At 40.9% G+C, this 27,991-nt stretch overlaps 1 protein-coding gene and 1 long non-coding RNA gene across 17 annotated transcripts in view; one reads left to right on the plus strand and one right to left on the minus strand.

The window, feature by feature from the left end:
* LOC118539230 (uncharacterized) overlaps positions 1–5,969 on the minus strand; it is a 36,822-nt gene extending 30,853 nt beyond the window's left edge. For 2 of the 4 annotated variants that reach the window (XR_004919055.2, XR_004919052.2), the window contains exons 1-2: positions 5,406–5,962; positions 2,493–2,581 (exon numbers count right to left, since the gene is read on the minus strand). This is a non-coding gene — a long non-coding RNA (uncharacterized LOC118539230). Of the gene's footprint in view, positions 1–2,492; positions 2,582–5,405 lie in introns of all 4 variants that reach the window. The other 2 variants (XR_004919054.2, XR_004919053.2) reach the window with 2 other exon arrangements.
* MIA3 (MIA SH3 domain ER export factor 3) overlaps positions 1–27,944 on the plus strand; it is a 56,629-nt gene extending 28,685 nt beyond the window's left edge. For 2 of the 13 annotated variants that reach the window (XM_036097613.2, XM_078078395.1), the window contains 23 exons: positions 7,218–7,349; positions 10,307–10,328; positions 11,070–11,158; positions 11,400–11,477; positions 11,562–11,672; positions 12,881–12,952; positions 13,127–13,231; positions 13,899–14,021; positions 14,108–14,219; positions 15,318–15,373; positions 15,464–15,554; positions 15,669–15,807; positions 21,250–21,351; positions 22,017–22,077; positions 22,186–22,221; positions 22,296–22,363; positions 22,487–22,587; positions 22,754–22,888; positions 24,077–24,145; positions 24,266–24,348; positions 24,487–24,558; positions 26,007–26,157; positions 27,108–27,944. In XM_036097613.2, coding sequence (XP_035953506.2) covers positions 7,218–7,349; positions 10,307–10,328; positions 11,070–11,158; positions 11,400–11,477; positions 11,562–11,672; positions 12,881–12,952; positions 13,127–13,231; positions 13,899–14,021; positions 14,108–14,219; positions 15,318–15,373; positions 15,464–15,554; positions 15,669–15,807; positions 21,250–21,351; positions 22,017–22,077; positions 22,186–22,221; positions 22,296–22,363; positions 22,487–22,587; positions 22,754–22,888; positions 24,077–24,145; positions 24,266–24,348; positions 24,487–24,558; positions 26,007–26,157; positions 27,108–27,418 — 2,319 coding nt within the window. In that variant the 3' untranslated portion in view covers positions 27,419–27,944. Of the gene's footprint in view, positions 1–6,154; positions 6,289–7,217; positions 7,350–10,306; positions 10,329–11,069; positions 11,159–11,399; positions 11,478–11,561; positions 11,673–12,880; positions 12,953–13,126; positions 13,232–13,898; positions 14,022–14,107; positions 14,220–15,317; positions 15,374–15,463; positions 15,555–15,668; positions 15,808–21,249; positions 21,352–22,016; positions 22,078–22,185; positions 22,222–22,295; positions 22,364–22,486; positions 22,588–22,753; positions 22,889–23,527; positions 23,672–24,076; positions 24,146–24,265; positions 24,349–24,460; positions 24,559–26,006; positions 26,158–27,107 lie in introns of those variants that run through there. The other 11 variants (XM_036097619.2, XM_036097614.2, XM_036097620.2 and 8 more) reach the window with 11 other exon arrangements.
* The last annotated feature ends 47 nt before the right edge of the window (positions 27,945–27,991 follow it).

Below are 27,991 nucleotides of genomic sequence, written 5' to 3' on the forward strand. Positions count from 1 at the left end.
ATATTAATACCAAAGTAGATTCCAGAGGAAAGTATATTACCAGGGATAAAGAAAGTTATTTTCTAGAATAAAGTAGTCAATCAAGGAAACATAATCCTAAATGTTTGTGCTTCTAATAATAGACCTTCAAAATACATGAAACAAAAATTGATAGAACTAAATGGAAAAACAGATATAAGTATATAATTGGAGATTTCAGTATCCTTCTCTCAGTGATTGATAGACTAGACAGAACATGAATAAGGTTTTAGAAGATAAGAGCAACACTGTCAACTAGCTTGACCTGATTGACATTTATAGAGCACCCCAGAAGAGCAGAATATATATGCTTTTTGAGTGCACATGGAGCATCTACCAAGATAAGTCATATTCTGGACCATAAAGCAAATGTCAAAAATACAAGAAGATTCAAATCATACAAAGTATGTTCTCTGGCCACAGTAAAATTAAATTAGAAATCAATAACAAAGATCTCTTGAAAGTCCCCAGATATTTAGAAACCAACTGACATACTTCTGAATAACTTAAGGGTCAAAGAAATCAAAAGGGAAATCAGTATTTTGAGCAGAATGAAAATGAAGACAGCATATCAAGTTTGTGCAGTAACAGTAAAGCACTACTTGGAAATTTATAGCACTATCTAAATCAGAAAAGAAGAAAGATCTCAGATTAGTGACCTCAGTTTCTACTATTAGAGACTAGGATAAAGAGCAGATAATTCCCAAGAAGCAGAAGAAAAGAAATAAAGAACATAAATTAATGAAATAGGAAATAAAAGGAAAACCAATGAAAACAAAAGCTGGTTCTTTGAGATTAATAAAATTGATTAACCTCTAGCCAGAGTGATCAGGGAAATAAAGGAGGAGACACAAATAACCAATGTTTGTGATCAGACAGGAACATCACTACAGGTTCTACAGAAATTAAAACAATAAAAAGGGAATATTATGAATAATTTACGTCACTTAATTTGACAGTTTGGATGAGATGAAGAAATTCCATCTGAGACAAATTGCAAAAGCCTACTTAACAGATGACCTAAATAGCCTATGACTATTTAAAGAAATTGAATTTATTGTTAAGAACCTTTCTACAAAGAAAACTCCAGGCCCAGATGACTTCACTGGTGAATTCAATTAAACTTGTCAGGAAGAAGTAATAATAATTCTATACAAACTCTTCTAGAGAATTGAAGATGGGAAAATACTTCCCAATTCAAACCAGACAGAGATGTAACAAGAAAAGGAAACCACAGACCAGAACCTGTCATGAACATAGGCACAAAAACTCTAAATAAAATTTTAGCAAATCAAGCCCAACAAGATACAAAAAGGATAATACATAATGACCAAGTATGGCTTATGCCAAGAATGCATGGTTCATTTAACATTAGAAAATCAATGTAAGTCACATATTAACAAATTTCAAAAATAAAATCCAAATATGCAGCTCGATAGACAAAGCTTTTGGAGAAAATCAAATGTTGATTACTGATATTAAAAAAAGAAGTGGTAGCAAACTAGGTATAGAAGGGGGCTTAAAATAGCCTCTATGAAAAACTTACTAACATCGTACTTAGTGGTGAATAATTGAATGTTTCCCCCTAAGATCAGAAACAAAATAAGGATGTCCACTCTCACCACATGTGTTCAACATTGTAGTGGGGCACAGTGCACTAAGGCAAGAAAAAGAAAAAGCATACAGATTGGGAAGGAAGGAGTAAAACTGTCTTTATCTGCAGATATTGAACATCTATGAATAAAATCTGGTGGAATCTACAGTTTAGTAAGGTTTCCACATAAAGATTAACATCTAAAAGCAACTGTATTTCTGTATGCTAGCAACGAACAATTGGAAATTGAAATTAAAATCTTCCGTGTGCACTAGCATCAAAAAATACGAAGTACTTAAGGATAAATCTTGCAATACTGTGAGACTTATAATTGAAAACTATAAAATATTGCTGATAGAAATTGAAGACCTAAATATGGAGAGATACACCTTATTCGAGAGTCAGAAGACTAAATATTGTTACCATATTGTCACTATGACAAACAGTATGTCAAATACTAACCTCCCCACTTTGATCCCCAGAGTCAGCATAATCCTGATCAAAATCTCAGCCTGGGTGGCTCAGTCATTAAGCGTCTGCCTTCGGCTCAGGTCATGATCCCAGGGTCCTGGGATTGAGCCCCGCATTGGGCTCCCTGCTCAGCGGAGAGTCTCCTCCCTCTGCCTGCTGCTCCCACTGCTTGTGTGCTTTATCAAATAATAAAATCTTTAAAAAAAAAACCTCAGGATTTTTTGGTAGAAAACAAGCTGATTGTACAATTCATATAGAAAATTCCAAGGACCTTGAACAACACAAACATGAGCTGATTTCAAGACTTACAATAAAGTTATGGTAATTAGAAGAGCATGGTATCAGTATAAGATAGACAAAAAAAATCACTGGAATAGAATAGACAGTCCAGAAATAGATTCATACATACCTGGCAATGGACTTCTGACAAAGGTGGAAACACAAGTGGAGAACGAGACGTCTGTTCAACAAATAGGACTGGAACTATTGGATATATCCCTGTGCAAAAAATTGATTCATGCCTCAGTCATAAACATAAATGAACTCAAAATGCTTCATTGAACTGAATGTAAAGCCTAAAACCATAAAACTTACAGAAAAAGTTAAGCAAAGATTTCTTAGATTTAACACCAAAAGCAAGATTCATAAAAGAAAAATTTGATAATTTAGATTTCATCAAAATAAACTTCCACTTTTCAGAATACACTGTTAAGTGAACAAAAGGCCAAGCCACAGATTAGGAGAGAATCATTGCAAAGCATATATGTGAACAAGGACTTATATCCAGAATATATAAAGAACTCTCAAAACTCATTCATAAGAAGTAACCCAGTAAAGTTAACACTTCACCAGATAAGATGTGTGCATAGGAAATAAGCACATGAAAAAATGTTCAACATCATTACTTCTCAGGGAAATGCAAATTAAAGCCACCATGAATTATCATACATACTTATTAGAATGACTAAAATTAAAAAAATGATTTAAATTAAAATACCAAGTGGTGGAGAAGCTGGAAATAATACACTGCTGGTGGGGATGTACGATGGTACATCACCTTGGAAAACCGGTTGTTAGTTTCTTAGAAAGGTGTATGTCAAATGCTCCAACCATCCCTTTGCTAAGCATGTACCCTTGAGAAAAATTCTGCATCTACATCCATCTACTTGTATATCAGTATTCACAGTGCCTCTATTCGTAAAAGCCAAAAACTGGAAAAAAACTCAAATGCCCATCAACAGCTGAATACATAAGCAAATTGTGCTAGATCCATACAATGAAATGCTACTCAGCAATAAAAAGGAATAATAACCTTTGATGTATGCAGCAACATGGATGAATCTCTATGCTGAGTGAGATAAGCCAGAGAAGTAGAATACATGGTGATTATATATTCCATATATAAAACTGTAGGAAATGCAAACTATTATGATAGAAATTCTGCTTGGGGAGGCCCAGTCAGCAAGTGGCAGGAGGTGGGATGAGACTTGGATGAGGAGACTTGTGGAGGTGAAGGATATGTTCAGTTTGAATGTAATGAAGTTCTCACATATGTATTCGTATGTCAAAACTTACAGATTGTGTACTTTGAATATGTGTAGTTTATTGCATGTGAGTTTTATGTCAAAGCCATAAAAAATACATATTTGTCTCTCATTACCTTCTTATGTAAAAGTAGTATTCTACACTTTTCTCCACCCCTCCTTTAAAAAAAAAAACATTGTGGAAACCATACCCTAGCAGTATATAAAATTTATTTATTTTTTTCCATTTTCAGAGTACACTTTAGTGTATTGAGCAACTCTTCTATTGATGGACATTTTGGTTGTTTCAGTCTTTTGTTATTATAAATAATGCTGGAATAACATAGTTTTGTTCATATATCTTTTCAACATTTGTTGTGTCCACAGTATCTTTGAGATCTTTAGAGGTGGGATTGTTGCATCAAAAAGTAAATACACAAGTAATTTGGGGAGATGTTGCTAAATTCCCATTCATAGAGGTTGTGTCCTTTTGTATAACAATGAGCAATGTGTGAGAGTACTTGTTTCCCCTACGTTCTCTCACCAATTGAGTATGTTGTCAGAGGTTTAGATCTTGCCAGTGTAAGTGAGAAATGGTATCTCCGTAGAGGTTTAATTTGTATTTCTTTTATTATGAGCTGGAGGCAGAGCATGTTTACATATGTTTGTGAGCTATTCCTGTTTCTTTTCCTGAGAACTGTTGATTCTTTTATTTCAGCTCTTTTTTTCTATAGGCTGTTTTCTTCTCTGTTTACTTGTACAGTTCTTTATAGTTTAGGAATATTAACCCTTTGTCCCTAATGTTACATATATTTTTTTCTCTGGTTGTCATTGTCAAACTTTTTTTTTTTTTTTTTTTAAGATTTTATTTATTTATTTGACACAGAGAGAGTGAGAGAGAGAGCATAAGCAGAGGGAGTGGCAGGCAGACAGAGGGAGAAACAGGCTCTCTGCTGAGCAAGGAGCCCGATGCGGGACTCGATCCCAGGACTCTGGGATCATGACCTGAGCCGAAGGCAGCCGCTTAACCGACTGAGCCACCCAGGCGCCGCGTCATTGTCAAACTTTTTTGACATTTTGCATTTTTTTTTTTTTAAAGATTTTATTTATTTATTTGACAGAGAGAGACACAGCGAGAGAGGGAACACAAGCAGGGGGAGTGGGAGAAGGAGAAGCAGGCTTCTGCCGAGCAGGGAGCCCGATGCGGGGCTCGATCCCAGGACGCTGGGATCATGACCTGAGCCGAAAGCAGACGCTTAACGACTGAGCCACCCAGGCGCCCCGACATTTTGCATTTTTTTGCGAGCAGGGGCTAGACAAGTTTTTTATTTTTAAGTAGTTGTTTGCAAATCTTTTCTCTTGGATTTTGAGGCATAATTAGGAAGGTTTTGCTCACTCATAATACATCGAGAAATTCACCCGTGTCTCTTCTAGTACTTGTTTGTTTTCATATTTTTACATTCAGGTTTCTGATCATTCGGAATTTATCCTTATGAAAAAAATCCAATTTTAACATTTTCCATATGGCTTAGTTACACTAACATCACTTATTAAAAAGTGTCTTTTTCCCCACCTGACTTTTATTGTATCCCAAATTTTCAATGCAGTTGGGTCTATTTTGGGGTTTTCTGTTCTATTCCATAATCTATCTGTATTCTTGGGTCAGTTTTTTACTGTTTTAATTGCACAGCCTGCTTTCACCTCCCCTCTCACCCCCCCTCCATTGCTCTTCTCTTTGAGTCCTGATTGTTCTTGCTTGATTGTTCCGAATTGCCTTTATATTAAACTGGAAGACATACCTTTAAAGATTTAGAGACATTCTTTTTCCTCCGGGTTAAATGTCCCCAGTTTTTTCAGCTTTTAGAACGTGCCTATGCGTAATCCTCGTCCTTTTCCACAAGTCACGTAACTATAAGATCCAGGACCCTTGGGTATGGTGGGGTACTGACATGGCTCCTTAGAAGAAGCCTTATTCCAGGGCATCAGCAGGAATGTGAGACAGAGTGAGCATGTGGAGTGGGAAGAGAAAAAGCTGAGCGGGGCACTGGAGATACCAGGGAAGGAAGGCCTCGCCCTGGAGACTGGGGCGGGGGGGTGTCTTTACTCGGGGGCGGGAGAGGCTGCTCTCCCGTCTGGGCAGTGGGAGCGGTGCCTGCACGCAGTGACACGAGGCCGGCCCTGAGGGGCGTGAGCGGGGCGTTTCTCTCCCCGGGACCCCTTACGTGGCGCGGTCTCCCCCAGCTTCTGCAGCAGGTGAAGCTTCCGTCAGTGCGCGTCCCTTAGTTTCCTCTGCGCAGGTCGCCTCGCTCCATCGTTGCTTTGGTCCGCCGTGGCCCCGCCCACTGCGGGCCCGGTTTCCGTAGGCACGTTTACGTCCTCCGAGGGGCATTGTGTGATGACGTCTTTTCCAGGAGGCGTAGGGCGAAAAGTACCAGCGGCGGGGGAAGGCGAAGTTCACTCCCAGGGTCCGCCTCCTCAGCCGGCCCCTTTCCGAAGGAGGAAACGGTGGAAGAGTGGGCTCCAGTGCTGTTCCGCGGGGGAACGTCGCCTCCGCTCAGCTGTCCCCACACAATGGACTCAGTTCCTGCCACTGTGCCTTCTGTCACCGCTTCCCCCGGGGACTCGGAACTTCTGGGACCCCTGTCGGTCCTCTACGCAGCCCTGATAGCCAAGTTACTGGAGGTGACGGTCCCCATTCCCAGGGAGGGACCCCAGCTCTGGCAGGCGGGTACACGAGTTGTGAGCGGACTTGGCGCAACGACGGGTCGAGGGGGAACTGGAGTGGGTCAGGCCCGAGGCAGGCAAGACGTTGCAGTGCTGTTCAGGGAGGCCAGGGGGAGTGATTTTAAGAAGGTTTCGTCACTTGTTCATTTGTTACTGATTTCTTAGATTGTACCAGGCGCTATGTTGTTTTCTGGTAGACAGTCACGATCTCTTCGGGTCCTTTTCCAGTGACCCCTGGCACTGTTGTGGGGTGGGGCCAGTATGATAGTTATTTGCGTGCTTGTAGAGGGCAGTGAAAGTGTAGAAGCAAGCAGGTGTTCAATGCAACTGTATTCGAGGAAGCATGTAAAATAAAGGCACTGCGTTATGTAGAAGACAGTTAAATTCAGAGCAGTCTGGACCAGTTATCAGGAGCCGTCCGAGCTTACTCAGCATTTATTTTTACATAAGGGTAGAATAAAGATTTAAAATCTTAGAGGAAAAGCACATTATTTGGGCTATTCGCTATCATCATTTTGGTTTTATTTGTAGCCATACAAGTTGATTATCTCTCTAGAGTGTTCAATTTTGTGTTTTATGTGGCTTTTTAAGTTATAGAAATCAACTAAGAGAAAGGCTGATCCAAAGAGATTCTAGACACGTCCTAGACAACATGATGTTGTAAGTCCTATTGCAAACTGGAAATATGTGTTCAGCTTAAAGACGTTTAGATTCATAATAAGCCAAACGAGATATGAGGCTGCCAGTATCCCATCTTTATTGAAGCAGTGGAAGCTACTGAAGGGGAGTAGTTATGGAGGTTGGTTTAGCATTTCTGTGGATGATTCTTTGTGACTGTTCTGTTCTAAATTCTTCATGGCTTGTTATTTCCAATATTTCTGTTTCAGTTAGTTGCTACATTGCCTGATGATGTTCAACCTGGGCCTGATTTTTATGGCTTGCCATGGAAGCCTGTACTTATCACTGCCTTCTTGGGAATTGGTTCATTTGCCGTCTTCTTCTGGAGAACTGTCCTTGTTGTGAGTAAATTAAACTTATACTTTGACTCATCAAGACAACAGATATTTTATAATCACTAGCGCTTTTGTTTCTTTTTCAGTTACTAACATGAACACAAATGCTTATAATCTCAGCTAACCTTGTGAAATAATTCAGTGTAGTCTTTGTTGGTAAAGACTTAAGTGAACAAGACAACATGTATAATCTTAATGGAAAACTTCGATTTATAAATCTTAAATCAAAATCTAAAGATTAAATGTATATGTACCTACTTGGGCACATGTATATGTTCCTAGTAGAACTGGGAACTCTTACAGCCATCTTGGAAAGCAGTTAAATAATATGTATCAGAAGACTTAACATTTTCATATCCTTTTATTATAGTATAAAACCATGTCTAATTAATCTATCCTAAAGAAATAACCAGTCATGCATAAAAATCTTGTATAAGGGTGTTCAATGAAACACTATTTGTTAGAGTGAAAACTAAATGATCCATAGTAGGGGAATTGTTAAATTATTGTACATCCATATAATGGGATACTAGGTCACTCTAAATTTGTTATTTCAAAGATACTGGGGCCCAGAAAATTCTCACAATTTAATAGTAAGTGGAAAAAACCAGAAATCAGGACTGTAAAATATAAACTGTGTATTATATATGTAAATATATAGAAATACAGACATGCATAGAAAAAATGCTACAAGACAACAAAATGGTAAATTTCATGCAAATTTATCTAGGATGATAGGTAATTTTGTAGTATTTTTCTACATGTATCTGTTTCACAGATTTTCTAATTTGATCACGTGCTATTGGGCTCATAAAATATCTTTTTATTTGGAAATACAGATTATGTAGCATCCAAAGACACACTATGAAATTTTTATTCCTTAAGAGTCTCTTTCCGTGCAGAACTTGTCTTTCGTGCTTATCTATATATGCATGCTCATACATACTCATTCTTGTGGCTGTATTATATGTCATTTTGTTTCATAGTTATCTAACGTAACAAGAAAGAAATCATTCTGTGTGAATGAGCTTTGCAGATTAAAAGCTTTCAGGTTCAGTTGAAGCTTAACAGTTAAAGTAGCCAAAGCATTGGATGCATGTCTTTTTAAGAGTATTTCTTAATTTTATCAGACATATCATTGTTCATAAGCTTTCTCTCCTTGCACAAGTGATGATAAAATCACTTAAAAAGAAAGGTCATTTGCTTGGATTCCCGGGAACAGTCCTCTAACCTCATGGGACTTTTCCTCAGATGAAAGGAGAAAGGGCGCATAGAAAGGATGAGTGGAACGGGAAAAGGTGAAAACGTGTTTTATTTCCCACTCTTGTTTCTCCCCTCTTAAAAATCCTAACATCTGTTTACATTTTCACAGGGTGATGCAGGCTTTATGTCCTAACTGCTGCTTCTCAGCCTCAGCATTTGACTTTGGAACCTTTGGTCCCTGCTCTCATTTGCCTGCTTCTTGCTTCTTCCTCCCTCCTCCTGCCTATTGATTTGGGTGAGAGGAGAGGAGAAGAAGCTTTACTGTTTCATTAGCAAGGCTATTACGTGGGAAAGACAGTCATTTCTTTCCAGTTGGAACTCTGAATGCATTTTCCTATAGCAACATTATTATACCTGGTATTAGATACTGTAATAATGAGATATCATGGATGATTTATGGACTGAGCTGAGTATCTCATTACCATTTATAGCTTTGAAAAGTGGAAATAAATTCTGGGTTACAAAGACATTCGGTGACACAATTTTTTAAAAAAATTGAGTACTGCTTAGATTTTTTTTTGAGATTTTATTTATTTGTGAGAGAGAGCGCGCACAAACTGGGGAGGAGGGGAGAGAGAGAAGCAGGCTCTCTGCTGAGCAGGGAGCCCGACTTGGGGCTCGATCCCAGGACCCTGAGATCATGACCTGAGCCAAAGGCAGAACTCAACCGACTGAGCCACTCAGATGCCCCCTGCTTAGATTTTGTAACCCTATAATTCAGTGCTGTCTTTAGAGAGGATTTAGAGGTTAGTTGTCATTTTTCTTCTTGCTTGTGCATTTTCCTCTAGCGGTCTTCTTTCCCTTTCAGGTTGATGACCACTTTTTTTAGGGGTTTGGGAAAATCAGATGATCTATCATAATTATTAGATCTCTAAATTCAGGTGGTTGCCAACTTGTAATAGGATTTCAAAGATGTTTTCTGGTGAGGGAGAGAGACATACTGTAGTACAAAGATTATGCCTTTAATTTTGTTTCCTGAGAGTTTCTTTGAATGATCTTGTTTCTAGACCTCATTCTGGCTATTTGGGGTTGTCAAATAAATGATTTGGGGTAAAAGAAGCATTAGTATATTTAATATGAAAATACCCATTTCCATTATTAATTATTTTTTTTAAAGATTTTATTTATTTGAGAGAGAGGGAGAGCATGAGACAGAGATCATGAGCAGGGGGTAGGGGTAGAGGGAGAAGCATACTCCCCTCTGAGCAAGGAGCCCAATGTGGTACTCGATCCCAGAACCCTGGGATCATGACCTGAGCTGAAGGCAGATGCTTAACTGACTGAGCCACCCAGGTGCCCCACATTTGAAATGCTTTTTAACCTTTTCTTATTTTTTTTTAAAGATTTTATTTATTCATTTGAGACAGAGATAAGAGAGCATGAGCAGGGGGAGAGGCAAAGGTAGAGGGAGAAGCAGGCTCCCCACTGAGCCAGGAGCCCGATGTGGGGCTCGATCCCAGGACCCTGGGATCATAACCTGAGCTGAAGGCAGACGCTTAACCATCTGAGCCACCCAGGCACCCCAACCTTTTCTTATTTTTTAATCCTATGGATTATTACAGTGAACCAAACTGTTATTAAATTTTCATTTTGTTATGATTTGACTATTGTATGTAATATTTCTATAATATTATATAGTACTATAGTATTTCTGTTAATAAAATGTTTTGACATCAAATTTAATTTTATTTTTCTTCTAGGTAAAGAATAGAGTATATCAAGGTAAATATTTAGGCTTATTCTGTTGTTTATACTCTTCCCTCAGTATTGGTGTTAGATATGAGTTTATGTAAGCTAGAAACTAGATACAGTGACTTCTGATGTCTGATTGACTTACTCATTCCTGAACATTTGACTAATCCTAGGTTACTAGCTTGGATGACAGAGTAGATGGTGATACTACCAACCGAGATAGGATACGAGGTGGAACAAATTGTGGGAGTAGGAAGAAGATGATTAGTTTGATTTGGGGCAGATTGGCTTTGTTGATTTCATGCAGATTTATTGCATGTGAACAGTGTTCCTGTGCTAATGGTTTAATCGATACAGTATATATTTAAGTAGATAATTTGAGGAATAGAGATGTAAATCAGTGTGCTTGTATTTTTTGTCTTTTTCTTTTTGCAAGTGACATATATTTGAAATGATCACATTTTCTAAGAAGAAAGGTACTCCATGAAGGGAAGGATATCAAGCTAAAATATTTTATTATATTTCCTATTTTTGAAATAAATTTAAATTGGAATCTCACTGAAAGAAGGGTCCTTATTATATTTTTCTTATTTTAGTAGTATTTTTACACCCTTATTTGCCATTAACTGCAGGTTGCTTTTTTAAAAGCATTAGTGTTATATTAAGAAGTTCTTTTCCCTCATAGTGCTAGATAACATACTGCTAATACATTGGGTAATTTAGTTTTATTTAGTCATCATAATAATCTTATGGATTTCCCCTCCCCTTTAGTCACTGAACAGCAAATTTCTGAGAAGTTGAAGAATATCATGAAAGAAAATGCAGAACTTGTACAAAAATTGTCAAGTTATGAACAGAAGGTATAATTATTCTTTCATTATTTCAGTATTTTCCCCTCATGATTCCAGCTTGAATTATTTCCTCCTGTGTTATTCAGTTATTACGGTATTTTAAAATTTCATTATTTCCTACAAACCAAATCTGAAGTAATCATCATGTGTAAAGTACAGCTTTCTTCTCTAAGGGGTTACCTACTCAGAGATAAGTTTTGATACCCCTGTGATTTATATTTCTGAATTCTGCATGCTTTATTTTATATAGATTAAGGAGTCAAAGAAACATGTTCAAGAAACCAAGAAACAAAATATGATTCTGTCTGATGAAGCAATTAAATTTAAGGTAAAAATCCCTTCTCTTTTTTTGAGATTACATTCTAAAAACAAAAGAAAATGTAGTTACTAATTTTGATGTTTTTTTTAATAGGATAAAATCAAGAAACTTGAAGAAACTAACGACATTCTGGATGATACAGCTAAAAATCTGCGTGTTATGTTGGAATCTGAGAAAGAACAGAATATCAAGAATCAGGACTTGGTAAGAGTTTTGCTGCAAAGCGTTAACTGTAATTTAGCTTTCAGACTGTTCTGTAGGTAGGATGGATTGAACTCTGCATTTTCCCATGCTGTAACCAAAGGAAGATTGGGGCACAGGGAAGTTGAACCTACATCCATCTGTCTTCATGGAATCTTAAATGCTAATACCACACGCTGTTCTTTTCATGGTCCTAGGAAGTATTTTTGTCCTCAGCCCTGGATAATTTCCATATTGCTTGGCTCTGCCCTCTGAAACATATAGAGCAACTAAGAAACCGTAGCCCTGTTGAACAGTTCTAGTACTTTGTTTTGTTTTGCATGATTCCTTTTAAAAACAAGCCTTTTAGAACTGTTTTAGAACTACAGGAAAGTTGCAGAGGGTTCCCATGTATCGCACACCCAGTTGAGCTTGTGACCTGGCTGACCAGGTATTTGCCAGGTTTCTTCACTCCATATTTACCCATTCCCACTCTTGGTGTACTGTTCACTTTGGAAGGGAGTACCTACGCCCAACCTGTGGTTAAAAGAGTGAAGAGTATGCTCTACCTCGAGGAGGCAGTACCTTCACAGATTATTTGGAATTCTTCTGTAAGTGAGATTTGTTTATTTGTCCTCAAGTCGAACCATTTTTAGTTCAGGCAAGAGAATTTTTAAAGTGACCTTGGGGATTTTTTTTTTCCTCTACCAGTAGGAAAAACCGTTGGTTTCAACTGGACTACTTGAAAAATTTTTTCTTTTTTCTTTTTTTTTCCTGCTTTTTTTCACCTTTCTGCCTGGTCATCTACTACATTATCTCATAGCCAGGAAGGTTGTGCATGACACATAATAGAGCTCCAGTTATTTTCTTCCTTCTTTTTTTTTTTTTTTAAATTTTATTTATTTGTGAGAGAGAGATAGCGTGCAGGCAGAGGGAGAAGCAGGCTCCCGGCTGAGCAGGGAGCCCGATGCGGAATTCGATCCCAGGACCTCCGGATCATGACCTGAGCTGAAGGCAGATGCTTAACTGACTGAGCCACCCAGGCGCCCCTATTTTGTTCTTTCTTCATCTCTCTACATTCTTGACTTTTCTCCTTGGCTAAAACTGAATCACCTGCTTTTACCTGATATGTAGTGGATGGCTCTGGGATAGCATTTCATCTTTTTAGCACATATCCTACTGTTTCTACTAAAATCCTAATACATTTTTTGTGTTCTTCTTCCACATGGCAGATATTGGAAAACAAGAAATCTATAGAGAAGTTAAAGGATGTTATTTCAGTGAATGCCTCAGAATTTTCAGAGGTAAAGCTGCCTGTAATTTCTACAAGATGTTAATAGGGTGTCTTAGTTTTGTAGAGGAGCAGACATTTGATAACATGCTAGAATATGCAATAAATGAAAACTGTATGACGTCTAATTGGGAAAGTAACACCCCTCCTTTGGAATTAATTCACTAATAGGAGTATTTTGCATTAGGTTCAAATTGCCCTTAATGAAGCTAAACTTAGTGAAGAGAAGGTGAAGTCTGAATGCCATCGGGTTCAAGAAGAAAATGCTAGGCTTAAGAAGAAGAAAGAACAGGTAAAGAAAAGTTGATGTCCTAGATTATGTGAACTAGGGGACTGAGTATCATTACCTCTTGAGTATCTTTTCTCAGATCTGTTTTTAAGGAAATGAAACATGTATGCGGAATTCTATTCTTAGATATGCAAAGTTTAAGCTCCCAAAATTGAGTGCATGTATATATTCTCCATCTGTTCTGGATTTTCTGTTCTCTACAATGTCTTAGAGCTATCAGAGTGTTTTTAGTCTTTGTCTTGTCAAATACCAACCAATTATTAACTTGAATAGCCTCAGTGGGATGATGGATTTGCTTCTTAACCAAAGAATTAGGTATTTATAAACCTTTTTTGAGCAATTACTGCTTCACTTACCAAAGGAAGGTTACATGATCTGGAGTGTGGACATGGGAGACAGTGAGATGTGCTCTTCCGTTCCTATGGAAGTGAATTATTTGAATGGGCTGCAATTTTCTGAAGGATACAATAACTGGATTGACTTCTTGATGGCTCTCATGTTCTTAATGCAGTTCTGAGGGTAGGAGCCACTCTCCCCTCTCCCTTCACCAAGGCCTCAGTCCATAGTGACAGGCCAGAAAGTAGCATGGCCCTGTCTCATTCACATGGTCCTGATGTGTCCAGTGCAAAGAGCCCTAGCCTTTGGAAATTCATGTGTTTTACCTTTTCAGTTGCAGCAAGAAATCAAAGATTGGAGTAAATCACATGCTGAGCTCAGTGAGCAAATCAAAGCATTTGAGAAATCTCAGAAAAATTTGGAAGTAGCTCTTACTCACAAAGATGATAATATTAATGTAAGTCCATTCTCTTGAATACATGCTTAATTGTCATGAAATCTACTTGAGAAGCTTTTTCTAATGCCCCTTTACTTCTCTTCTAGGCTTTGACTAATTGCATTACCCAGTTGAATCGGTTAGATTGTGAATCTGAATCTGAGGGTCAGAATAAAGGAGGAAGTGAGTTAGATGAATTAGCAAATGGAGAAGTGGGAGGTAAGTTTGGTTTCAGGGAGGTTGGACCTCTTGTTTTTTTGTTCCTGTCTTTAAGTACACGATGCTCCTTTTTGGCTAACTAACTTCCTCCTTTTTTTTTTTTTTTTTTTAAAGATTTATTTATTTTAGAGAGAACGAGCAGGGGGAGGGGTAAAGGGAGAGGGAGAGAATCTTAAGCAGACTCCCCACTGAGCAAGGAGCCCAACATAGGGCTTGATCTTAAGACCCCAAGATCATGACCTGAACTGAAACCAAGAGTTGGACACTTAACTGACTGAGCCACCCAGGTGCCCCCTGACTAACTTCCTCTTAAGTGTTAGTTGTAGATGCCTTATCACTGGACTTAGAGACACCTCTGTGTGCATTGGGCAGAGGTGGGTTGCAGGGCTGTGATAATAGCAGTGGGTGTGCAGTGAACAGGGACTCTGCTTTTCCATCCCAGTGAGGACTGTTTGTGCACACTGGAGCGAGGGCAGCATGGCTGTGACTTAAACCTCTCAGTGTGAACACCATTCAGTAGGAGAAATTTATTTCTCAGTGCCGTGGGGATGACCTTTGAGTTTAGTGCTCATCATCTCTGTAGCTCTGCAGTTTTAAGGCCCACAGCCGATTTCAAGAGTACTAAAGTCGGGGAGCCATAAACTAAGGCCGCGAGAGTGGAGCTAAAGGGTAGCAGTGTTTACTGATGAAGGATATGTGTCTGGACACCGTTTTTCAAAATCAGATATTGCTTGCACAGTGGGCATTTTCAACCACACCTGGTAGCAGATTCAAGGGGAGAACGGAAGAGGAAGTCTTTCTAAATAAGATACGTGACCAGGTGGACATAGATCTGAGCAAGAAAGAAGAGCCTTTGTTCACACATCCCTTCTTGTTTGAGAATGGCACGGATAACACTTTTCTTGTACAAACTGGGAATTCGCTTTTTGAATCTAAATTTGCAATTCTCTTAAAAGTCATGGAGCCTAATTAGTTCTCTGGGTTGATTAGTTTTCCTTTGAATGTTTGAACATGGTAACTGTTTAGTTTTGGGGAAATCAAGAAAATACAGTTAAAAAGCAAAGGAGGAAAAGGCAATTAAAGCTTTTTGTATTTTAGGTGACCGGAGTGAGAAAATGAAAAATCAAATTAAGCAGATGATGGACATTTCCCGGGTATGAGCTTTTTTGTGGAGTACTGTGAGTGCCTGTGAATTCTCACTGTGCCTCCCTTGTAAGGATAGTTCTCTCTCTTGGAATTTTTAGACACAAACTGCAATATCAGTAGTTGAAGAGGATCTAAAACTTCTACAATTTAAGCTTAGAGCCTCGATGTCTACTAAATGTAACCTGGAAGGTAGGCTGCTCCTGAGAAGAAAGTGCTGACTCTCTCACCCCTTCCAGCGCCGCCCTCTCTGCCAGTTTGCCAGCCCAGTTCACATACCCAGCTCAACCATTTTATTCCTTCCAGACCAAATAAAGAAATTAGAAGATGACCGCCATTCACTGCAGTCGGCCAAAGCCGTCCTGGAGGACGAATGCCAAACCCTGAGGCAGAAAGTGGAGATTCTGAATGAGCTCTATCAGCAGAAGGAGATGGCTCTGCAAAAGTAAGATGTTCGTGCCTGGTCGTTAGCCGTCTTGTCCTTTAAGTGAATGTATGGACTACTGGACAGAATGTTGTCTTTTTTAAAGATTATTTGTAGGTTTTTTCTATCTGTAATGAGTAGAAATTTGTCTTTCTTCCTTTCTCGTTTCACATAATTTGCGTTTTCCTTTCCACTGGAGTCGGTTGGCAGAGATTGTTGCCTGCAGTTTGCTTGGCAGGGAGTGGTTTACTGGTGCGGGCGGTTCCTCTGTGGTGCACTTGGTGAAGACCCAGTCCCTTTCGTGGCTCCACCACGTCCTTTACTTTCTTTCTTTGTGGCATTTTAAGTATGTGTGATCTGTCCTGTGTCTGTTCTACTACTTCTTAATACAGCCTTTCAGAATCCTGAGTGATTTGTAGGACGTGATGTTTAGTAGAATAAATACTCCAAGAGGAGTATTTAGTTATTTGAAGGTATCCTAAGTTTTGGACTTCAGTCAAATGCTCAGGTTAAATGTTACATACTGTAATTGTGGCGAGGATGTTTGGAGTTTTAAATATAGACATACCTGTTCAGTGTGCATATTTAGGTATTAATCTCCTGAAACCTCCATCTCAAATCTGAAGTTAGGCGTGTGTTTTGAAAGAAACACTTTTGTAGTTCATTTTAAGTTTTTTTCTCCACAAAAATACCTGAATTCTCTAAAAGTAGATTGTCCATGGCGGTGGTTATTCGTGTTTGCTTCCGTGCTTTACTCTGGTAGATACGGCGGCCTCTGAGGAGGCTTATCCTGCCGAGCAAAGTTCTTTTTTAAATGCTCAGGCTGCTATTGTGATGCCACAAAACATCGAAAGCATACCCCTAATGCTTTCTCGGATTCTTTGCTCACCATGCAGTCAGTTTAGATTTTCCAGATTTTGCTCAGGCCCGCTCTAACTACCTGGCCTGTTTTAGAGAAATATTTCTAATTTCATTACTTTTTTTTTTCTTTCTTAAGAGCACTTTTTTGCCACCAGCAGTTATCTTAATTTTCTAACTGACAGTTGTTTTTCTTCATGCTGGTCATCGTGGCACTGTTTTACTCTGTTTGTCTAGCATGTCTGGTTTGTACCCTGCTCTCCATGCCTATAGCCTGGGTTGGTTCAGCCCACATCCTCTTTCCTGCCAGTTCGTGACTGGTCCTCTCACCACCTGCCGTTTCTCATACCTTCTGGGCTCTCATTCATTCTCTCTCAGCCTCAAGTGGACTTCCTTAAAATGCAAGTCTCTGCATGGCCTCGTGTGCTTAAAATCTATCAGGAGTGCTCCATTCTCTTCTGGATCAATTCCAGACTCTTGCATAGGCACGCAGGACACTTCCCCTCAGGTGTCCGGAGCTGCTTCTCCAAGGTGCATTTCCTGCAGCAGCTTCTGACGCTTTCTGACCTGAGCCACACTGAACACAGTTCCTCAACCACTCGGAGCCTCATTGTCACTATGTATGCTGCTTTCTCTGCAGTAAAATGTCCTTTTACAGTTTTTCCTCCTGGCAGTGTCTGCCCATTGAAGGGTTTATTTCCTTAAAATCTTTTCTGGAGTGTGTTGTAGCATAAATAGGTACGTAGCTATAGAGACTGGGTGAATGCACATTTTTTCTATAATGTAACTCCCCCTTCTCTCTCTCTCTCTCTCTATATATATATATAGGTTTATATCTACCTGTGACTGGGGCACCAAGCTGGCTCGCTTGGTAAAGCATGTGACTCTTGATCTCAGGGTTGTGAGTTTGGGCCCCACGCCGGGTGTACAGATTACTTAAAAATAAAAAAATTTAAAAAGTAAAATAAAATAAATCTACTTGTTACTATTTGCTTTCTGTTTGATGGTCTGTTCTGTGTTCCTATGTTTCTTCCTTCTTTCTGTCTTTTGGATTGTTTGAGTGTTTTTAATAATTCTGCTTTTCTGCTCTTTAAGCTTGGTAGTTAAAGGTTGCTCTTTCTCTCTTCCTGTAATTACCCGAACTTGTTCCAGTGTGACATACGTGAATGGATGTACCTCTTTCTGGGCTTTAGCTCCTGCCTGACTTAGATGCTATTTGAATGACATCTGAATTCTCTCTACACCTAAACTCCAGAGACGTTTCACTGTCAGACTACAGCGCTTTCCGGCCGGTGTTCGTTCTGCTGACACACACATAGTTCCTGTAGCTGTTCGTTCGCTTCCACGTCTGTAGTCTTTCACTGGGGGTCCCTTTCATTCTCAAAGGACATCCTTTAGTCACAGATATGATCAGTTTATCTTTGCATGAAAACGTCTTTCTAAGGATCGTTCTTCTGGCTGTAATATGCTCGCAGTTACTTAATTTCATGACTTTGAAAATCACCAGTTACTTTCTGGTTTTATAGTTCTTTGAGGAGTCCAGCATCCGTCATCTTTTCCCTCCTCAGTATCTCACTGCTGCGCTTGCAGCCTTCAGTCATTCTTTCTGGTTCTTCAGCAGTGTTATTGGGAGGTGTTCAGGTGTGGGGGGGTGTGTTTGCCTGTTTTGTTTCTCTACCCTCTCCCCATCTCGTTTGCATTTCTGCTTGGGGTCATTGGCACCTTTTGATTTTGGGGGCCTTTCTTTGTATATTGATTCTGCTTTATTCTCTCTTCTTGTAAGGTTCTATTTAAATTTTTTTATATTTCCCCTGTGTCTCCTACATTCTTATGTGAGTTGCTACATTCTGGATGGCGTTATTTCTGACCGGTCTCCCCATGTCTAAGATCTCACTCCACTTTGTCATATCAGCTGCTAAAATCATTCAGTGAGGGTATTTATTTATTTATTTATTTGAGAGAGAGAGCACACGAAAGTGTGCACATGCACAGAGGGTAGGGGGTGTAGAAAATCTCAAGCAGAGTCCTCTCTCTGAGTGAGGAGCCTGATGCGGGGCTCAATCCCACGACCCTAAGATCATGACCTGAGCCTAAATCAAGAGTCAGATGCTTAACGGACTGAGCCACCCAGGAGTCCCTATTTTTTGAGTTCTTAATTTCAGTTACTATGTTTCAATTTTATAGGTTCTGCTAAAATTTATAATTTTGACTTCCACTTCTTTGAATATATAAGCATGATTATTTTAAAGTCTGTGTAATGATTTAGCTATGGGTCCGTCCCACTTGTTTTGTAGATTTTGATCACAATGTCTTGTGGAGTGCCTGGTCAGTTTTGACTGAGTGGCAAAAATTGTCTATAATAATCGTAGAGGAAACTAGAGGTCTAGGATGACGTTATTTTCCTACAGAAAAGATTTGAGTTTATTTCTAGCATGAGGTCGTTACTTTAATCCAGTCGGCAATTCAGGTCATTTAAAAATGGCCTTGTCCCTTCAAAGGACACTGTGTTGCCTGTTTGCACAGCTCTTTCTAGTCCAAACCCAAAGCCTCGGATTTTTACTGGAGGTCCCCCCTCATTGGTGACCTTGAACTCCATTTTTCTTTGAACCCAGATCTGTTGAAAGCTCTGTTCAGTCTCCTTATGTCTCCATTGTCTTCAGTGCGTGGAATGAACCTGGGGGAAAGGTGGCTTCAGATGCCAGGCTTTCTTGTAATTCTGAGATTCCTTTTTCTTCTGGAGCTTGGCCTCATATATTACTTGTCAGCTAATATATTAGCTCTCTGATGCCTTCAAGCACATTTTTTTTTTTTAAAGATTTTATTTATTCATTTGACAGAGATAGAGACAGCGAGAGAGGGAACACAAGCAGGGCAAGTGGGAGAGGGAGAAGCAGGCTTCCCGCAGAGCAGGGAGCCCGGTGTGGGGCTCGATCCCAGGACCCTGGGACCATGACCTGAGCCAAAAGCAGACGCTTAATGACTGAGCCACCCAGGTGCCCCCAAGCATATTCTTTATATTTTTGTCCGATGTTCTAATTGTTCTCAGTATTCTCAGACCAACTCATCCATTACTGGAAAAAAGATTGATTGATCTTTCCTTCAAGACTCCCATTTTCTTACCGCCCTTCCTAAGCCAGAGTCAGGGCTTTTTCTGTTGTTATGTGCATCTTTTACATATTAAACTGTGAGCTCTGTTAGTGCAGGGATAATACTTTGCCCGTAGTTTTATCATAGCATCTTAGGAGGTAACCAGTATGGTATAGCCATTAATAAAATACTTTGCCGAGTAGTGAATGGGCAGTTATAAAAGAATACATAAACCTTTTTCTCTTTCCTGTTATTAAACTTTTTAACCATATAGTTCTTCTCATTTTGCTTCTGATTCATAGAAATTAAAATTTCAAGTTAAGTATCTTCTGAATTAGACTTCTAGGCAAAGATGTGCAAGGGTAACAAAATAGCATTTTTATTTATTTATTTATTTATTTATTTATTTATTTAAAGATTTTATTTATTTATTTGAGAGAGAATGAGAGAGAGCACATGAGAGGGAGGAGGGCCAGAGGGAGAAGCAGACTCCCCGCTGAGCAGGGAGCCCGATGCGGGACTCGATCCCGGGACTCCAGGATCATGACCTGAGCCGAAGGCAGTCGCTTAACCAACTGAGCCACCCAGGCGCCCACAAAATAGCATTTTTAAACCCTTAAATGTTGCTACCATTGCAATCTATTTTATATATATATATATATATATATATATATATATATAGTTTTTTTTTTTAAGATTTTATTTATTTGACAGAAAGAGAGAGAAAGCACAAGCAGGGGGAGCAGCAGAGGGAGCAGCAGACTCCTTGCTGAGCAAGGAGCCCGACAGTCTATTTTATAGTAGATGGGCATCTTGAGCTTGAAGGTTAATTGGGTTAAAACCAGTTTCCAGTAGGTAAGACCCTGATTTTAGAACAGTTGGGATTCTTTTTCTGTTTTATTCACTAGATATGGCTAATTCTGAGGTTTTTCTCTTTCTTGAATCATCATTCCATTGAAATAGGTAGTAGGAGTTCCATATCTGAAGTGTGGGAATGTTCTGTGGTTAATTGCATGGGTTAGAAGCTAGAAGACACGTTTTAAAAGGCTTTCTTTCTTTCTCTGGCTATCTTATCGCGGTACCCATCTTGGATTGAGAGGCGGTCCTTCCATGGTAAAAACAGGGGAAGTAATTACAGATTTTTCTGTGGTAGGACTAAGGGAAGTGTAATTATTCCTTGCTTTGACTTACGAAGCTTAATTGTGTGAGGTTGATCAACCATGGCCTTCCACAGTCAAGTAACCTTTCAACATGTTAAGCACAAGGAACTTGCCTGTGGGCATAGAGTGTGTTTGACATTTGCTAAACTATTTACGAGTAAAAAATTATAAGTCAGAAAATGCAGGTGATTTGCCGACAGGCCAGAGATTGATTTTTATCCTGGAATGGCAAGTTTGAATTCTTTCCTGACTTTGTATAGTCTGTGTGTTTTAGAGGGGAGGGGAGGTGATTGTTTGAGGCATTCGGACAGACTGCTGGAAGACAAACACGTCCGACTGACAACCGATTTTGTCTTAGGAAACTGAGTCAGGAAGAGTATGAGCGGCAGGAGCGAGAGCAGCGACTGTCGGCTGCAGACGAGAAGGCGCTTCTGGCTGCGGAGGAGGTGAAAACGTACAAGTGAGTTCAGCTTCGAGAGCGGGGTCCGTGCCGGGGGACTGCTGTTGGCGTCTTTAAAAACCGTGTGACATTGTGTAGAACAAAACAGCATAGAACATAAGTAAATGGTCAGAGGATGTGAATAGTTAATTCCTATGAGAAAAAAATGCATCTTAAGTTAACAAAGGCAACAGTGTCGCAGTAACAACCACTGCCGTATCCCGTACTGGCAGGGCCGTCAGGGAACGCGGTTCGTGCCGGCCGTGCCGGGCGCTTCTGTGAGTTGGAGGAATTCTTACAGGAAGCCCGCTTGCTCTAGTGATGATTCCGGAACCATTCCAGCGGTTGTGCCACTTGATAGACCCGGTATTCACGGCTCTGGGCAATTTTCTGTGGCTGTCCTTAAAGGAAGAAAAAGCTTTGTGGAGGAAGATAGTCGTAGCAGGATTGCTCGAGAATGTTGAAGAACAGTCAAGAAAATTACAGTGTGTCAACTCAGACTCTCCAGCCATTAAATAATAAGGAGATTAGGTAGTCTTAGTTTTGATCGTATTACACTCTTACTGTAACCACGTGAGGACGTTTCTCCATGTGAGTGCGGGTGTTGCAGGAAGGGGGGCCTGGTGAAACGGTTTCAGATCTTCATTAGTTGCACTTTAATTGATAAAAGCAAGTGTGATTCTTAGGCGCAGAATTGAAGAGATGGAGGATGAATTGCAGAAGACAGAGCGCTCATTTAAAAACCAGGTAATTCTGCCCTGCGGCTGCGGGCTTCTTGGGTGTCTGACAGAGAAGCTGGTGGGGGCTGCGATGGCGAGTCCCCACACGGGGTCGTCTGTGCGTTGTCTTTTTCAGATTGCTACTCATGAGAAGAAAGCTCATGATAACTGGGTAAGATTGTTTTTTTCTTTCCTTTATTGCGTGTGTAGTCGGCCACCACTGATTGGGATGTTTGTCTCCCACAGCTCAAAGCTCGGGCTGCAGAAAGAGCTATCGCCGAGGAGAAGAGGGAGGCCGCCAACTTGAGACACAAGTATGTGGTCTGGAATTCCAGTTTCCCAGTGCGCTCGGGTTTCCAGAGGCAATGCTGCTTGGTATCTCCTAAGGCACGGAGGTTGTATTTCATATTTAAGTCCATTCTTTCTCCGTATTCAAGGTTACTGGAATTAACCCAGAAGATGGCCATGCTGCAAGAAGAGCCTGTGATTGTGAAGCCGAGGCCAGGCAGGCCCACCACCCAGAACCCTCCGTGGCGAGGTGGGCCGCACTTCCGGGGGCAGCCCCCAAGGCTATGGTGTGGACTGTGTGTGTGTTACCTTCTGGTGCTGTGTATCTTCATTCTGATGCCCTAGAAGTCATCCCAGAACTTACTAAAGAAAAGAAAGGTTGCCTCAGAGTGGTAACAGTTCCCTGTCGTCTTCAGGTCCTCTGAGCCAGAATGGCTCTTTCGGCCCGTCTCCTGTGAGTGGGGGGGAGTGCTCCCCTCCTCCGACGGCTGACCCGCCTGCGAGGCCTCTCTCCACTACACTTAGAAGAGATATGCCTAGAGGTGAATTTGGTGAGCATTCACATTTTACTTTGTAGTAAACTGTTTCTAGAAGTTCCCCTCCCCTTTGAGAATTCTTTTTTGTTGTTGTTGTTTTAAATTTAAATTCAGTTAATTAACATATAATGTGTTATTGGTTTCAGAGGTAGAGTTCAGTGATTTATCAGTCTTATATAACACCCAGTGCTCATTCCATCATGTGCCTTCCTTAATGCCCATCACCCACTTTTACCCCATTCTCCAACCCCCTCCCCTCCAGCCACCCTCAGTTTGTTTCCTATCATTAAGAGTCTCTTAACGGTTTGTCTTGAGAATTCTAATGCAAGCAGCGTTTTAGAATTTGGGTCTGTCCAATACAGGGAAGAAAAAGTCTTAATTTGTCTTGGTGTGTAGTCTGCCACAAGATCTGCATTAGAATAGAAAGCATTTATTATTAACACTAATCTAACATATATAAGTATTACAAAATAAATACATAAAATGTATTTGTAAGTAAGAATATATAATTGTTACTGTTTGCTTTTTACTTTTTTACTGTGAAGTATAAGTCTTTATCTTTACATTTCTATGGAGTTCCTCTCTTGGATGTTATAAAAGTAGCTTCAGGACTATAATTAATGCAGCATACATCCATTTCTCATTAATACACAGTGCTGTGAGTCTGTTTCTAATCAAAGACACATCTGTTACACTCGGTAAGACACGGAAGTCAGATCACACAGACTGAAAACATCACCCTGTACAGCTGTACCAGGCCTGTGACTCGAAGCAGCAGCTGGTGCTATTAACGTGCAGGTTTTATTGCTGTTCTTTCAATCCAGCAGTTCTTGTTTTAATTTTTTTTTTTTTAAAGATTTTATTTCTTTTGACAGAGATACAGTGAGGGAGGGTACACAAGCAGGGGGAGAGGGAGAGGGAGAAGCAGGCTTCCCGCTGAGCAGGGAGCCCAATGTGGAGGCTCGATCCCAGGACCCTGGGATCATGACTTGAGCCAAAGGCTGACTCTTAACCGACTGAGCCACCCAGGCGCCCCTCTTGTTTTAATTCTTTAACTCTGCGCTTAAGTTGGGATTTCCCCTCATGTATTAGGAGACCCGTTCTTAATGTTGCTTTCTAGGTAGAGTTGAACCCTGACCTGTCCACAGTTGGTTTGTTTCTTCTGAAAAATCCATACCAGGGCTCTGTTCTTTCTTTCTCAAGGGTCAGTGGACGGACCTCTACCTCGTCCTCGATGGTCATCTGAGGCATCTGGGAAACCCTCTGCCTCTGGTAAGGGATCTGAGTGTGTTCAGAGTCTAAAATCATGGAAGAAGTGGGCAGAGGATCTCTTATTCTTCCTCAAAGAGTATATAAGTCAGGATAAGTCTGAATCCGTTCTCTGACCTCCAGCAGATCCGGGATCTGGTGCAGCTCCCGTGATGAGCAGCAGCTCGAGAAGCTCTTCCCCCACTAAGGTGATGGATGAAGGCAAGGTAAAGTCTGCCGTAGCTCTGAATTGTAATTAGGTGTTTCAGGAAACCTTAAACTTCCGCTGCAACACCCTCTCTTTGTGTCATCCATCTCCTGTTTGTGTGTCTGTTATAGCTGTACTGTCTCATTTTTTTAAAAAGCAAACTGTTCCCCAAGACCCTGAAGGCCCTTCAGTTCCCAGCAGTACATCTGTGGCTGAGCACTCAGTAGTAGTAAGTACTTGGAGGTTGAGGACTGAGCTGAGCTGTTACTTGGTGTATTTCTGGAAAGGATATGAAGAGCATGACACTCACCTGCTTTGCTTTGAATTGCACGGCAGTATTGATCTTACTGTTGTCTTTGACTTGGAAGTGTTGCTGGGTTGCTGAAATCTGACTGGTTGGGTTTTTTTCTTTTTCCTGTTTGGGTCAGGCCGTTAACCTGGTGGGAACATCTGTTGTGACTAAAGAGTGCGGAAGGTCATCCCTGCAACTTTATACTGTGTGTGCTTCAGCGTTGAGTGTTCTGAGGCAGAGTACATTGATTATACATAGCATCGCTCCCCGTTTATGTCTGCAAGTGTTGCTGTTGAAGAATTACCTCCAGTTGTATACTAGGCAGACCCTAGTTGGAATAACCAGAACTTGCAGATTGGTAATGGAAGAACGCTTGCTGGAGGTGAAGTCAGTCATTCCCGTTGTGCCCGTTGCCAGCAGTAGCTTTCGGGGCCGTGCACGTAAGCGTATTCTCTCCGAGAGCTGCACCGGGCCTCTGAGCATGGCTCCCAGTGCTGCTCTGTGCTGAAATCAAAGTATGTGTGTTCTGATTATTTCGAATTTCCAACCCCGTTTCCCATGGGAAAGGTCAGTGTCTCGTAATATAAAGCACAGCATCACTCGTGCCTGAAGGTAAATATTGGAGCCATGCCTGTCTCCCTGTATATATAACATTGCTTCTTTTGGAAAATGCTTCCAAGTTTCAGCGCAGGACTCTAGGAACACGCATCTCTTGAGGTCTTTTTATCCAAGGGTAGCTTGGCCTGAGACCCCTCTGGAGTGGACTTCCGAGAGCAGAGGCTCCTGTGTTGGAGACGGGAGCAGGGGCGCAAGGACAGGCTCGGAGGCAGACCTGATCTGAGCTGCAGTGCGGCTTCTTACCAGCAGATTATCTGATACTCTGTGCCCTTAGGTAAAACAGGATGTTCCTGCTTGGAGATTGAAAGATCTGAGGATGAGAGAGAATACGTGAAAGGAAATCGAAGGCACTCTGAATAGTGGCTCTTGTGACATGTGTGGAGAGTGGATTTTTCTTTGCCCTTTTGTTCTGTCCATGCTCAGTGGGAAGGACATGGCGGGGTGAAGGGGTCGCCCTAGGAACAGATCACGGTGTTTGTGGGAGGTCCCCTCTGTTAGCGTCCTTCAGCCATCCTCTTGCTTTCTCTCCCCCTTGCATATTCCAGCAGTAACGCAACTCTGGGGAACCTTCTCGCTTCGGTGCCATCCCTTTAACCTGCCTAAGCTGCTGGCGGGACCAGGTGGGAGGGGGCAAGTTTGGTTGCGCTGCTTCTGTTCTGTGGACAGGTGCCTGACATCTGCTTCGTTGGTTTCAGCTTTTACTGGTGTTGGTGCTTTTGTGTGTCGTACCAGAGTCTCTCAAAACTGTCATTGCTTCTGCTCTGCAGGTGACTATGGCTGCCAAAGGGCCCCCTCCTTTTCCAGGGGTGCCCCTCATGAGCTCCCCCGTGGGAGGCCCTCTGCCACCGCCCATTCGATACGGACCACCTCCCCAACTCTGCGGGCCTTTTGGGCCTCGGCCACTTCCTCCACCGTTCGGTATGATGATTGAGTAGTCGTAATTGACTTGTAGAGTGTAATTCCTCTTTTCTCTCTGTGCCTTGTTGAAATTTTAATAGTGGCTTTTACAGGCCTATGTAATGAAAGTGCAAGACAAGCAAGTGCATCTCAACTTTTCCTCAAGTTTTTAGGACACACGGGGTGCTGCTGCAGAATCCCCCTGTACTGAGATGGGCAGTAGATCTCTTGTAGACGAGAGATACTAATAGAAAGCCAGAAATATTACTTCTGCAATGGCTAGAACTAATTCTCCCAACTCAAGAGGTTACCAAGTCCTCTAGAACATAGATACATAGATTTTGAGACATAAAGCTTGTAATCACGATGAAAGTATAAGCAATGGATCAGAGAGTATAAAAGAGGGAACAATTCAACTTTGACTTCCTGCCTTGGCAATAAATGAGAAGTGTTAGCCCTAGAGAAGGTTGAGTTTAATGCCTAATAAGTGTTGCAGAATTTAATTAGGGGGAGCTAGAAGGCCGTCCCCAATAGGGCAAGCGCCTGGACTTGGATGGCAAGTTTAGGTCCATGCGGAGCTACTGCACGAATCATCGACACAGCAGTAAACACTGGAATTTCCCTTTATCAAAATGTCTTTGTTGCATAAAGCCCTTATTTCGTAATCTGTCGTCTTGCTACGACCTAGGGCACTTTCAAGTACTAAACCAAGCCCTTGTGAGAGAAAGATGGCAGAACTGTGTCCTAGAAAAAAAACAAGCCAGCTAGAGCCATGTTTAAATCCTGCCTGTGTTGTGTGGCTTCCCGGGTGGCCATCGGCACACAGCTTACCTCGGTTTGCCTCGTCTCTGAAGTCGGGGATGCCACCATCTGACCTCTGAAGTTGTGAGAAATTATAAAGACTGACATACCCAAAGTCCTCCACGTTTACATGTGTTCGTATGTATTTACAGGACTTTTTATTTTTCCAGGTCCTGCTTTACGTCCGCCACTAGGCTTAAGAGAATATGCACCAGGCATTCCACCTGGAAAACGGGACCTGCCTCTTGATCCTCGAGAATTTTTACCGGGACACACACCTTTTAGACCTTTAGGCTCTCTTGGCCCAAGAGAGTATTTTATTCCTGGTACTCGACTACCACCTCCCACCCATGGCCCCCAGGATTATCCACCTCCACCTGCTGCAAGAGACTTACTGCCTTCTGGCTCTAGAGACGAGCCCCCACCTGCCTCTCAGAGCAGTAGCCAGGACTGTTCACAGGCTTTAAAACAGAGCCCGTAACTCTGACCTCTGACATTTAGTCTGAGAAAGTGGACTGTGTACTATTCGTTAGAGTTAAAGGATTTCATTGGCTTCAGAATCCAAAAGTTTATTTTAAAAGGTTTGTTTTTAGAACTAAGCTGCCCTGGCAGTGTGCATTTTTGAGCCAAACAATTGAAAAATATCATTTTCCCCCCCTAAATAAAAACCTCATAAGCTAGAGCCTCTTTACAACTTTGAAATGTGCAATAAAGAATACCTGTGTTTTAGTTAATGTAGCGTATGTAACTGCTAAATGATTTAGAATGTCATGAGAAATATGAACATTTCCTGTGGAAATGCTAGAAGAACACGTATTTCCATTTATTATCCTATTTTTAGTGTACACCAGTTGAACACAGCGATGGTGTTTATTAGCTTGGTTTTTTAAAATACTGGTCGCAAAGACTGTTACGCTAAAAATGTTTACTAAAAGATCACTAAACTTTCTCTCCCTTCTTGCCAAAATTCTTTGTAGTAATAGTTCATAAAAATTTGGTTATTAGTATTTCCCAAGTGTCTGTTGCTTCATTGGATTGTTTTCTCATGAGACTT

This window comes from Halichoerus grypus, chromosome 7 (genome assembly GCF_964656455.1).
Source record: "Halichoerus grypus chromosome 7, mHalGry1.hap1.1, whole genome shotgun sequence".
In the NCBI taxonomy this organism is placed as follows: domain Eukaryota; kingdom Metazoa; phylum Chordata; class Mammalia; order Carnivora; family Phocidae; genus Halichoerus; species Halichoerus grypus.